The sequence below is a fragment of the Eublepharis macularius genome, chromosome 1, assembly GCF_028583425.1.
Source record: "Eublepharis macularius isolate TG4126 chromosome 1, MPM_Emac_v1.0, whole genome shotgun sequence".
NCBI classification, from domain to species: Eukaryota; Metazoa; Chordata; class Lepidosauria; order Squamata; family Eublepharidae; genus Eublepharis; species Eublepharis macularius.
The window spans coordinates 165,591,608-165,605,789 of record NC_072790.1 but is presented as its reverse complement, the minus strand read 5'-3'; the positions used below and the strand labels follow the sequence as shown (position 1 = coordinate 165,605,789).

General features: G+C 41.7%; 1 protein-coding gene across 2 annotated transcripts in view; it reads right to left on the bottom strand.

Moving 5' to 3' along the window:
- Positions 1-14,182, bottom strand: part of BIRC6 (baculoviral IAP repeat containing 6) — a 330,219-nt gene that overhangs the window by 23,694 nt on the left and 292,343 nt on the right. For both annotated transcript variants that reach the window (XM_054976787.1, XM_054976793.1), the window contains exon 66: positions 8,678-8,888. In XM_054976787.1, the coding sequence (XP_054832762.1) occupies positions 8,678-8,888 (211 nt within the window). The remainder of the gene's footprint in view (positions 1-8,677; positions 8,889-14,182) is intronic.

Here is a 14,182-nt window from a genome sequence, read left to right as displayed (position 1 = left end):
GCACCCCCCCCCACACACACACAAGGGGCGCTGTAACCACCTTGTGGCCCACTTCCTGTCCATGCCAGGTGTGAGTGCACCCCCCCCCCCCGCAAGGGGAATTTCAACCGCCTTGTGGCCCACCTCCTGTCCATGCCAGGTGTGAGTGCACCCCCCCCCCCGCAAGGGGAATTTCAACCACCTTGTGGACCACCTCCTGTCCACGCCAGGTGTGAGTGCGCCTCCCCTGCAAGGGGAATTTCAACCTCCTGTTGCGGAGATGGATTCCACTGGAGAAGGCTTCCCTCTCGGCCACCCTGTTGAGGAGATAGACTCTGGCTGTTGTGGCAATTCCCACTCAGGGTCTGCTTCTTCCATTAGGTTTCTGGGTGTGGCTAGCTGTTCCTACCTTCCATGGCCTTCCTTGCATCCAGCCTCTCCTTGCCTACCCCATTAAGGAGATGGATTCTGCTGCTGGAAGGCTTCCCGCTTGGTCACCCCGTTGGGGAGATGGATTTGGCAGTCACCGATCTTACCTCAAGGGGATGGGCTTCTTTGTCCTCTGAGGGTTCCTGTGAGGACTCTTAAAACACTTTGGTGCAAGTGCACCCTCTACATGAGGAATTTTAACCTCCACTGCAAGCCTCAGGGGCCAACGGGGCCAACCCTGGTGGGTTTCTGTGAGGACTCACAGAACACTTAGGTATGAGGGCATCCCCCCACATGGGGAATTTTAATCTCCTTGCCAGTAGCGAATGCACTCCCCTTCCAAAAGGGGCATTTTAACCTCCTTCTCCATGGGTCTGCTGGTGGAAGGCTTCCCTCTCGGTCACCCTGTAGGGGAGATGGATTCTGGGTGCTGACACCCAGAAATCCGCTCTCTCCCAGGGATAGTGGGATTTTTGGCTGTGGCTGATTCTTTCCCACATATGGATACCTCCCGCCTATGCTTTTTCGTCCCCCCCAGGAATCATCACTTCCACCCTTCCCTGTCTATGTCTGCCTGCCTCCCTGCATGACCTAATATCCACCTCATAGCACACAATCGACCTCATAGTACAACAGCAACACCCACTTCATGAAACAGCAACTACCTCAGCTTCTGAACCTCCTTGCACAGGTCCTGCTTCCATTGGTGGAGCTTTTCATTATGGAATGCAATGCTAACGTTCAATGGAGACCTGCTGATGCCTGGCTGTCCATATCTGCCTCCTCCAAATTTTTGTCCCCCACCAAATCCTCACTTTCAGCCTCCTTTCCACATCTATCCCCTCAAGAATCCTGTCTGTGCCCCCCCCTCAGAATCCTGTCTTTTAGTCTCCCCATGCCCACGTCTGCCTCCTCATAATGATTTTTCTCCCTCCAAGAATCTGCTTCCAGCACCCACTTGCTCTCCCCATTGGGGAGATAGAGTGCGGCTGTGGCAACTCTCACCCAGGGTCTGTTTCCACATTAAAAAGCTTTTCCTTTCTGGCTTCCAGGCTCTTTGTTCCTTGCCTTCCCTGCTGGGAAGATTTCTATTCCCTCAAGGTCTCCTTCCCCCTAAGATTAACTTCCCCTCATGGATCGATTCTGTCCCTTCCTGTACAATAATATTCCTGTCTCTCCAAAGAACATCTACTTCTTCTCCCTAAGATTAATCTCCTCTCATATATTGTCTCTGTCCTCCTGTCCTTTAAAAGAATATTCCTGCCTCCCCAAGAACATCTTCTTGACCGTCCCCTCAAAGAATACTTCTGTCCCCATTCCAGGCCCAGAGCAGTTTAGCTGGTCCCAGGGACTGTCATTCCACTCTGGGGAGTCATCATTTTGTTCTCAGAGGAAGATTCTCTAACTCCATCCCACGTTTTCATTGCAACTTTTTGGTGCTGCAATATATTGCAATGGAGCCAATGCAAGTCAATTGGCATTTGTGGTTCCCATGATATCTAATGGAACTTTCCTGGGGTACCCACTATGGGGGTCTATAACACGGACATCCGAAAACCAATCTTTGCCAAACTTGGACGGTGGCTGGAGGAGAGCCTACCAAAGACTTCCTGTGAGTTTGGCATCTCTGACTGTTAAGGGGGCCATTCTATGGCCTCTGACTGTCAAGGGGGCTGTTCTACGAACTGACAAACCTAACAAACCAGTTCATGAACCGGGCAAGTTCGTGGTTCGTGCAATGTCACGAACCACAAACCACCATATTCTCGGCTCGTGCCCATCTCTACTATTTGTCAATAAGGCAATTTCTTTGATCTTGGTTTTCTTATTTGGCTCCAACTCTGACCTTACCATCTGACTCATTCATTCTGGTACCTGCTGCCTTTCACTAGGTGTCTCCCCTTCACCTTGTTTAATGAGTTGGGTGGACTTTCAACTATTGTCATGTGGCCATTTTTTCATCACCTTATTTTCTTTACCATATTTTTGAATATTATACTATGTTTATTTTTCCCTGTTAATGTTCTTGTTATGATTTACTATCTCTTTTGGGCACTGTCTACCTACTCTGATTTTGAACTCTACTTTGTTCTTCTATTCCTATTATTTAGGGGGATTTTAACATCTACTCTGATTAGTTACATGACTGTCCTCATCAATGATTCTTTGGGACTATTTTCTTTCCTGTACCTTCTATCCTGAAGGTCACGTGATGGATCTAAGTAATAACTGTTTCTTGTTTGCCTTTGATAAGTCATAGTGGAAAAGGAGAATAAAATCAGACCCTCTTACTAAATGTATAGATACTAGGGATGTGCACTAAAAATACATTTTTTTGGATTTGGGTATCAGGAAAGCCATAAATATTGGTATTCCTGATATCTAGGTACTTAGATACTGGCTTTGTATTCAGATTGAAGAGTTTTCGGCATTCTAAAATTAACCAGGTCCATTATTCCCTATGGGGGAATATTTCCAGAGGGCTAGAAGGGCCATTTTTGAAGCAAATTATATGAAAACTTCAGCGGACGGAGGGCTGCAGGTTCACTAAAAACTTGCCAAGTTTCAAGAATATTAGGTCAAGAGGTCCAATTCTATGGGTCCCTGAACAAGGTGCCCTGAACTACTTTTCATTGTTTCCTATGGAGCAAAAAATCAAATGCTTTCTCCAGGGCAAAGAAGCCTTAGCTAAACACACAACAGCAACTATTGACCCAAAGAACCAATAAATCGCAACAGAAGCAATGACAAAACAGAGAATCCCAACAGAATTTACCTGACAGCAGGCAGCAGAAGGCCCTAAAGCTGTAGCCAGTTGCAGCAGCTTGTTTTTTCCCCATCTGCAAGCTTCCCAGGCAAAAAAAAGGAGGGGAGAGGGAGGCAATTCTCTCAGGTAAATGGCATCACTTATTAGGGAGAGCTTGGCTGTCTGTACAATAATAACAGTTCTCTCACAGATCACATGAGTGAATCACTGTGATTGGACAGACAATTGAGCTCCCTTTAATAAGCAATATCATTCACCTGTGAGAATCACCTCCCTCCTCCCTCCTTTTTTGCCTGAGAAACATACAAAAGTAAGTAGAATAAGTCACTGTGACCTTTGAAATAGCAGGCATGGTTAATCCTGAATATTTCCAGGATTAATTGGGATCTGCCAACACCGATATATACAAGAATCCCAGGAATGATTAGAATCCCCAAATATCATTTTAGTCCTAAAAACAGACTTCAGGGCAAGTTATAACTGATTAAACATACCACTGGGCACAAAATTACAATCGCTCTGTTTTTTCTATTACAATGCATCCTATTATTTTTTTCTCAAGTGTTTGGTAAGGATGAAAAAGTTACATTAAAAAATTCAATCTGATTTCCATAATTAGTATTCAGCAGAAACTCCTTTACGAAACATTTGTCTAAACAAAAGTGATCAATATATCTAATTCTCAATGTGACCCCATCTGTGGTTTGTAGAAAAATGTGAAATCTAAAAAAGTGGCATCTGTACATTTAAGAAATGAAGGCCCTCTGAGATCTGAGGCCATTGTGGGTGTTACTAAGCAACCACAACAATACTGCCAGCCTTCAAACTGGGATTTCTATCAGTAAAAAGCAGTGTGGATACACCTTTTAGCACTATTTTGGCCTCTCAGTCCATCCCTGCTCCCCAATTCCTCCTGCTCTGGAGGGAGGACTCACTGGGTCAGGCCCAGCAGCAACCACTGGCTCCAACTTGCTACCATTAAATTTGCATGGTATGGTGATGGCTACTAGATGACATAATGCCACACAATTTGCCCAGGCTCAGCAGCAGCCTCCACACAACTTGGCTGGGCCTGGCAATGGCTGGGTATCTTACCTGAGAGACTTGCTATTGCATGAGTTTTGCAAATTGTCCAGACTTTTCCCAGTATGAAGATGCCAGGGGAAGAGAAAAAGTGAAAGCTGAGAGCCAGTCTGATATAGTGGTTAGAGTTTCAGACTAGAACCTGGAAGATCAAATCCCCACTCTGCCATGAAAGCTTGCTGGGTGACTTTGGTCCATTCACACACACAGAGCCTAATCTACTTTCCAGGGTGGTCGTTGTGAGGGTAAAATGGTAAAATGGAGGAGAGGAGGATGATGTATGCTGCAATGTGTTCCCATGGGGGAGAAAGGTGGGGTATAAATGAAAAAATTACAGCTGAGGGGGGGGGCAGTTCAAAGAAAGACTGGTTTGGTGAATGGGAAGGACAGAAGGAAGCAGGGTAAAGGAAGAGGATATGGGGCCTGCCAGGAGGAGAAACAAAAACAGTGGGTGGAAGGGGATACAGGGGAAAATGAAGTGACTTTTCCATGTTGCTGCAGGTTCCCCACTTGTCATATTCTGCTCCTCTTCTTGATCTTTGAGCCTTTCAATACTGTTGACCTCTTATTTTTAACCTCCATTTGTGTGGAACTCATTATTCAGCCAATATTCATTCCTCCCCGAACATTCCTCCTGATTCCTCCCCCAACTTTTTCTTTTTCCTTTAAGTATTATTTATTTCAGGTACTCTATGTAGAGGGGAGACAATGGCAAACAGGAAGGTGAATCAACAGCAACTGGGTAGATCAACAAGGAATGGAATTTCTCTTCTACAGTTCTTGGTGAGTATAGGATACACACATACAATAAAGATGCAGTTTATCAGTTATATTCATCTTCAAAAATGAATATATTATATTAACATAAAAATATACTTATCATTATTCATGAACATGAGGGTCAGCACCAGCATACTCTGATGTGGGGTAGCTGTTAGGGGTCAAGACTTCTGGCAGAGCTCACAACAGCCCATCCCTCTGCTTACAAGCACTCTGCAAGTGCCACTAGTGCTCCTGGCTGAACATGCTTCCCAGCACCACCAAGGAAGGGCATGCAGAGGGTGCACAGTGGCAGTAGGCCTTCTGGCAGCTATGGATGCAAAACTCCCAGAGCCACATACTGCTTTGTGTAATCACAGAAGGGCTGTAGGCAGCATAGGTGATTGTGAGCAAAGATGGTGGGAAGGTCTGTGAGTAAATGGGGGAGCACAGGCCAGGGACGGCATGCAGGTCTGAGGGCAGTTTGTCAAGCAAAGGGCTAGGGGGAAAGGTGCTCTTTTGTCTTCTAGAAAGCTCTGGAAATCTTCTCCATGGCTGGGGTGTGTATGAACAGTCCAAATGTGGGACTGTGCAGATGCCATGAAGATGAACTTTACATTAGAGCCAGTTTGGTGTAGTGGTTAAGAGTGGCAGGACTCTAATCTGGAGAACCAGGTTTGATTCACCAATCCTCCACTTGAAGTCAACTGGGTGACCTTGGGTCAGTCTCAGGTGTCTCAGAGCTCTCTCAGCCCCACCCACCTCACAGGGTGATTGTTGTGGGGATAATAATAATATAATTTGTAAACCACTCTGAGTGGGTATTAAGTTGTCCAGAAGGGTGGTACATAAATCGAATATTGTTGTCGTTACTATTATTCTGAAATACTTTTTGAAAAACCCAGCTGGCTTCTCCATGGGCTCATGGTATTGAAAGCCTGTAAGAGGTCAAGGAGAATCAATAGAAGCACACGAAGCCTTACACTGAACCAGACCATTGGTCCATCAATGTCATACTGCCTATTCAAACCAGCAGTGGTTCTCCAGGGTCTCAGGCAGAGATCTTTCACATCACCTACTACCTGATCCTTTTAACTGGAGATGCTGGGGATTTAACCTGGGACGTTTTGCATGGCAAACACATTCTCTGCCACTGAGCCATTGCCCATCCCACCATTTTCCTAGCAATAAGCATAAGTCAGGGAGATCAAGGCTGTTCCTGTCCCCAGCCTAGGCCTGAATCTGGATTGATACAATCCTACACAATCTGTCTTCTCCATTTAAAGGTGCCTGCTTGAGCACCTTGCCCAAGAATGGAATGGTGGCCATCTTCTGCAGGAGTGGTCTTACCACCACTTCTTTCAAAGTGGTTGGAAGTACACCCACTTGCAGAGAGATGTTAAACTACATTCAGTATTCACATTAATAAAATTTGACACTATCAGCCATGAAGGGAAAGGTCAAGGCTAAACGTGGGTGACTGCATACTTCTAAGCAATCTGCCCATTTAATCAGACCTCACCAACTGAAAGTCATCCCTCATCCCTACAAGTAGGCCCCACTGCTCTCCATCAGCACTGAAAGTGAAATGAAGCAAATGTGGCATCTAAGTTATAGCAGATGTGAGTGCTTTTATTCAGAAAATACATTACAGAAGAATCTCAATGTGCCTCTACATTTTCCAGATTTACATCCTCAGTTGCCTGGCATAAAAGCCCCAAGGCTTTTGTAACATCCAGGTTAACCTATTGTAATGCACTCTTCATGGGGCTCTTCCTGAAGACAGTTTGAAAACTTTAATTGGTCCAAACTGCAGCAGCAAGAGTCCTTGCCACAAGAAAGACCTGCCACAGTAATCATATAAAGCCAGAATTTCTCAAACTATCTTGGCTGCTAATTTGTTTTTGGGTCTAATGAAAGGTTTTAGTATTGACCAGTAAAGGCCTAAATAACTTGGGCCCTGCATACCTGATGGTCTGCCTCTAGCCTCCCATTCTAAGTACTGAGATCCTGCAATCCTCTCCAGCAGGAACCAACAGTAAGGAAGTAGTATAAATAATAATACTGACAGCAGCAGCAGATCTGGCTGTGGATGTTACTGGATCCTGAGATAGGAGATTTACTCTACTCATCAGTCAACAATATGTTGTATGGAAATGAGGGTCTGCTCAGCTAGAGGTGACCTCCAGGGTTAATTTCACTGGACTCAAAATAAAGTTCAGCCAATGCAGAAACAGAGGAAAAGGCTTAAACAAGTTTCTCTGGCCAGGGGTAGTAGGAGTACTGGGCCTATGTACTAGGGATTTCGATAGCAAAAGATGACCATCTCCATTTGACCTTTTTCTTGCTTTTCAAAGAGATTTTTCAGTAAACTTCTCAAATTTATAATCTGCTGAAATACAGATGAAACATCCAGTTGGACTGTAATACTGTCTGCCAATCGAGCCTTGTTCTAGATTCTGTCCTTGAAGGATGAAAGAGCCATTGTGATTGCCTGAGCATCAGCATATATATGGCTGAACTTTCTCAGCAACCCGACTCCTGCCAGAAGAAGAGGATGCAAACGAAATCAAAAGTAGTGTTGGCTTAATGGCTGCCTCAAAAGCCTTGCCATTAGCTATGGTGTGAGGGCAAACATGATACCTCTTCTGTGACAATCACCACTTTCTCGCTCTTTTTCAGGCTTTCTGGAGGGGACACAGGATGAGACAAAAGAGACCGCACCAAACAACATGAAGTGTCCCCAGCTATTGGCTCCTATATCATTCTACTTCATGGAATGGGGAGTCAGAAAGTCTTAAAAGGATGAGTCAAGAAAATCTGCTCCTGCACTGACTTAACAGGGAATGACAAACAGGCCACATAATGAGAAGTCTTCAAGACTATTCCTTCAGAATCTCCTTTTTTAGTGTCTCCCTACTCCAGCCCCTTAGAAGTGGAAAGAAAATGGAGCTGAAGATGGAGCTTAGAGGAGCTTTCCAAAACCAAGATTTTTGTTTTGTTTCCTGCCCAAAAGAACAGGCCGGTATAAGAGAGCAGAAAGGCCCTCCCCCTGGTAGAGTCAGAAGATGGAAGATACTTTCTAATCAGGAGGCAATATTAAAGCAGATGTACAGACATTTGGACACCTGGGAAAGAATCTTTGAACAAGTCTTTGAACAAGGCAGTAAATTTGTGAATGGATGGAACCACTGCAGATTGCAGATTGCAGCTCGTATGACTGAACGCTCCTGCATAGGAAAAAAACATTCACATAGAACACCAGATGTTAGTGAAAAAGGTTCTAGCCTAGGAGTCTCAAAGCAAAACAGATAACTTGAAGAAAAAGGAGGAATATTCAGTTATGCAATTTTCTACCTGCAGTCTGAAGTGGTACAGTCTAGAAAAAAAATTAACACCTCAGTGAGGTCACAGTGTGGTGTTGTGTCAGTGTGCGTAAAATGATGTCAAGTCATAGCTGACTTAAGGTGACCCCTGCTAGGAGAGAAGAGACTAGCAGAGGTGGTTTGCCATTGCCTGCCTCTCCACAGAGACCCTAGTCTTCCTTGGTGGTCTCCCATTCAAGTATTAACCAGTGCCAATCCTATTTAGCTTCTGAGATCTGATGAGATCTGGCTTGCCTAGTATAGTAGTAGCCCTTAAAATTCTAGAATGACATACCTTAGTCGATTAGTGTAGGTATCCACACATGTCTTCATTTTAGCCAACAGAGTACCAACGGAAGCCTGAGATTCCAGCTGCTCATCTTCATCTTCTCCACTGTCCCCAGATAAGGGTAGCAACAATGGTACCATAGATGTGCATGAGGCAATAGCACGGAGAAGCTCTAACAGAGCTCTGTAGAGAGGAACATGCCTGGCCATATCTAAAACTATGCAAGAAAGAAAAAAAGCTTTACTCATCTAGAGCTATCTAAAGAGATCCTTACACTGTAGGCACAAGTACACACTTTTTCAATGCAAAGGTTAGCAGTAATATTCTCACAGAAAAATGGTGTGGTTTTGTATTTTACTTTGTTAAAAAAAGGATGCTTTTAAAATATCACTTGGATATAATTGTTTGTTTCTGTCATACTAGGTCAGTGTTTCCTGATGTTCCATGGAGGAACCCCTAAATTAACTTTGCAAATTCTGAGCAACTCATACCTATAAAAACATTTACAGTGCAGAAAAAGTTGATAGAGGAGAGCACATTTCAATTACTGCTAAATTATTGTCAAGAAAATTTATTTGTAAAGAGCTGATACACATGCATCATAAGAAAAACAAGTGACACACTTGTCTTTTTTGTATTATCTAGTCTTTTATTTCAAATATCAAATCAAAATAAAATTTACCTGAACATAAAAATAAAGTTCACATCCAAAGTCACTTGTTTATTTTTGCACAAGTGTTGAATTCTTGGCCAATTTCTCCCAGAACCAGGGGAAATCTGTACTTGGTAATACTAGTAGATCTCATACCAATTCCAGTAAAGCTCGTATCATTTATTAAAGAAGTCCTTTCAAATCACTGCAATTGGAAATTAATTCATCTCTCTCTCTCTCTCACACTCTCTCTCTCTCACACACACAAACTTTAAAGCTATAATACCAGCTTAAATAAACGAAGAAAAAACTAAAACTGAAAATCCATAATAGAACTTCTAATTGTGTTGTTGTTTTTGCTGAGTCATTCCTTAGACTATTAGGTGGATGCTGCTATTCAAACTTGTAAAGAAAGTGATGGAGGATCACCACATGCACCAATATAAGAACAGGAGAAACTAATTAAGAGCAGCACATCCAAGATGGATTTTAAAATGGATACTTGTGAATCGACAATATATTACTCAAATGGTTCATGGCATTTTAGGCTGCATTAACAAAAGTACCATTCAAAAGACTTGGGAATCTGTGCTGTTCCACTGAGTGATACCAAGATCTTACTGTTAATACTGTGTTTACTTTTGGGCACCTTAGCTGAAGGATACTGATATGTCACTGTGGATTTAGTGAATAGCAGTTTATAGGGTTGCCAGCTTCAGGCTTGGAAATCCCTGGAGATTTGGGTGGTGGCGCCTGGAGAGGGCAGGGTTTGGGAAGGGAAGAGACCTCAGCAGGGTATAATGCCATAGAGTTCATGCTCCAAAACAGCTGTTTTCTCCAGGGGAACTGATCTCTATGGCCTGGAAATCAGTTGTAATTTGGGGAGATTTCCAGCCTTCTCCTGGAGGCTGGCAACCTCCAGGTGATGGCTAAAGTTATGATGAAGAATAGAAATCACATGGTACGAGGTATAGCTTAAATAACATGGTAAGTTCAAGTACAGTGGGGATTTGAATATGGTTCTCAAATTGTAGTCTGATAGGGTAACCACTGACTACCAACAGAATATGCTGTCTAAGAACACTGGAATATCCATGCCTAGAAATTTCCAAGACAAGATTGGGTAGGCATCTATAAGGATACCTTGATGGATTCCTTTTAACCAATTCTAAAAACAAAATTTATTTTTTGAACCTGTTATATAAACATATTATGTATTTGAACACTAATGGCCAAATCAGATGAGGTAGACCAAGGTGAAATAAAACCTTGGCATTCCTAATACTTGACATTCTTAACATGAATCTGAAATTCAATCTTACAATTCAGTTCTGTGGACTGACCAGAAGCATTTCCTTCATATAAAGGATGAACTGTTCGATTTGAGCAGTTGTAGATATACTATTAGTTGTGTTAAGGAGTTGGCCGATTCGAAAAAATATTCCTTAGGGGTGTGCATCAAGGAAGTTTCTGTTTCAGCTCTGGCTCCAGGAATTCAGGAATCATCTTGTTTCATTACTAGTTTGTTTCAGTTCAGCTGATTCCAGCTTGGAACTGATCCATTTTTTCCCCCGTTTTGGTTTGACTGGATAGAACGATTGGCTGAATTCCTCCTCCCCCTGCAGCTGCCCAAGCAAATCTGTTTTCCTTTTGCTGTGGGGGCAGGCAGGATTGTTTTTGAAAGGGAGGAGTTACATGTTTGCTAATTAACTCAGAAAAAAGAGAGCGCCAAAAGACTATGGAGGCAATCCTAAATAGGTCTACTCAGATGTAATTCAATAGTGCTTATTCCCAGGGAAATCTCTTTCAAATTGCAATACAGCCTATTTCTTCCAAATGTTTCCAAAGCTGACAGGAGAGGAGGTGTCTCCCCTTGTGAGGACTAGATTGGCAGGGAAGTACACTCACACCACGTGCGTTGGTTGCATTCCCCCTGCAGCCAACAAAGTTAATTAATAACATAAGATCACTCTCCCCTTGGGATCTGATTGAAGCTGTTCAGGAAAACTGCTGGAAGGCACGAAATGAAACACATTTTTTAGCAGGAGAGACTCGTTTGAATTTATTTTCCTGGATTTGGTTCTGCATTCTGGAAGCTGCTTTAACAAACTGAACCAGCAAGTTCTGTGTGTAATTTTGGTTTGTTTTTTCTTTTATGCACACTCCTGATATTTATGTATATTTTGTTGGAGTACAGAACTCAAACTAACCATTTTACAATACTTTTAAAGATTACAGGGTTTTAACTAGCAAGTGAACACAGTGCTCATTAGAAAGAAAAAAGTATATTATACTTAATTTAAGGACAAAGAAAGTACTAATAAATCCCCATTCTCACACACAATTATTTCTTATTATAAGTCCAGCGGACTTCCACCGATGTGTATTTGTAACACATCTTCACACACATGGATATTGGCTTTAGTCACAGAAAACAAAACTTTTAAATGAAAACTATTTTATCAATAAAATTCAAATAAGAACTGGAAGGCATTCATGAACACTGCAATCAAACATGAACCACTACTATTACAAAATACTGAACTGCAGATAGTTTTAAGAAAACAAGTCACAGATAATTTAAACGGCTCACTAAAAAGATTCAATGTCATTTCAGTTACAATTCATTCCATTAAATAAGTCTAGAAAATGTATTCATACTCAGAAGTTTCACAGCTGACTCTTTCCCTAGGACATGCTATTTTTAACAACACTGCAGACACAGACACTGTTCTAATTCAAAATATTTAAAGGTGAATGGGTTCATAACATATTTCTGCCTTTCTTATCAATGGGAAAGAGAAGCCCAATAACTCACATTTTTAAGGGGAGCACATTTCCCCCTTCAAGCTTATATACAGCCAGCAGTTCTTCAGATACCATTTTATATCACTAATCCTTTTATTCACAATGAATGACACGCCCATCTCAATCCTACTATCGGTTTATCCATCACATTTACACTGGTGTCAGAGCATGCTGTATCGTCATCACAGGGGTGTAGGCTGAAGCAAGTGTGACTGAACATACGTGAAAGCATATTGTACTGCCAGTGCCTACTCTATGGCAGTAACAGCAACAAAACAAGCTCACCACCACTACCACCACTTCAAAGCAAATTTTCCAAACATTAACTATGCCACAGTTCCAATCATGGTTGTACCTATACACAGCCACCAACGTTCCCAGAGTGAAAGGTGTTTTCTGGGAGGGAAAAACATTAGTTTAATCTCCCTTACCTCTGCAAACATTTGTCTTTTTTTGTGCTTGTTCACCAAATGGTACTTGTTCACCATGATAAACCAGAGCAAGTTCTTTCTTGTTGGCTGAAGTATTTTGCATGCAGAGTATCAAGTTCATTATGTTTGGGAAACAATACCCCTATCTGCACATGGGGAACCACTTTTTATGCTTCATAGGCTGCTACTCTGGAGAACTTGATGTTTTACCTGTGACCACCACAAAGAACCTTTATTTGAAACTACATTTGTCTTTATTTTCCTTGCATCTGCCCTTGAAGTTCTCAAAAGAATGCATATTGCACTGACTTCAGTTGACAGCTTCTCCATGCCCTTTGAAAGTAGATGACTTTCTAAACGTTTTCATTCTATTTACATGTGATTTATGATACTTTTTAAATTACATGAGGCTCTTCATATCTAAGATACTGTTTCTGGTAGAATCATTATTGCTAAATGACAGCTCTCTAAGATAAACATAGCATCCTTGTCCACATCTGTTGCTTATTAATCTGTCTCCCTCTTCATGGTTCTGCCTGCTACACCTGCAAATGTCAGAATGAAAACTGCTGGATTAATATAGAAGTTTTTGAAGCAAGACAGTCCTCAAACTCAATACTCTCAATGTCAAACCTGCACTAGTCCAGATCTCAGTTACCTCCCCTGCTTTGTGTTTTTTAACTAATTAGTGATTATTTAGAGCATGGAAATCTTGACTTCAGATACACTTTTAAGGTGCATAATTTAGAAATGCATCATGAGGGCAATTCTGCATTAAATTATATATGTTATAAATAAGACTGAAAAACTCGGAACTAGAAGAAGTGATTTTACAAGAAGGTAACAAAGAAATTTCAAAAATTTATAAAATACTTCTAAAATGGCATACGGAAGATGAGACAGTCAAAGTCCAGATGGTGAAATGGGCAATAAATTTTCATAAAGAGATAACAATGGAATCTTGGGAGCATTTGTGGAAAAATACATTGAAGATTTCAACTTGTACCAATATCAAAGAGAATGTATATAAAATGATGTATAGGTGGTATTTAACACCAAAGAAAATTGCGCTAGGAAACACTAATATGTCAGATAAATGCTGGAAATGTAAAAAGCATGAAGGATCACTATATCATATGTGGTGGACTTGTGAAGTAGCTAAGCAATACTGGGGAGATATAATTGAAGTAATTAATGAGGTTCTGCAAACCCAAATAAATAAGAACCCAGAATTGTTGCTACTGAACTTGGGAATGGAAGATGTTCCAATGCAGCACAGAACATTGTTATTTTATATGACTACAGCAGCAAGACTTTTATACGCGTAGAAATGGAAAGTGCAAGAAATACCAACTACAGAAGATTGGATATACAAATTCCTGTACATGGCAGAAATGGACAAAATGACAAGAAAACTGGAAGATCTTGATCCAGGAGAATATATTGCAGATTGGGGGAAATTGAAACAATACTTAGAAAAAAAATGGGATGTGAAAGGAGGATTGTGGCAGTTTGAGAACTACTAATCTGTGATTTTATAAACAGAAGAGAGAAGTAACTTTACCATTAATGGAAAAATTTAGCTATTAATTAATCTAAGCTAGTATTATTATTAAGGAA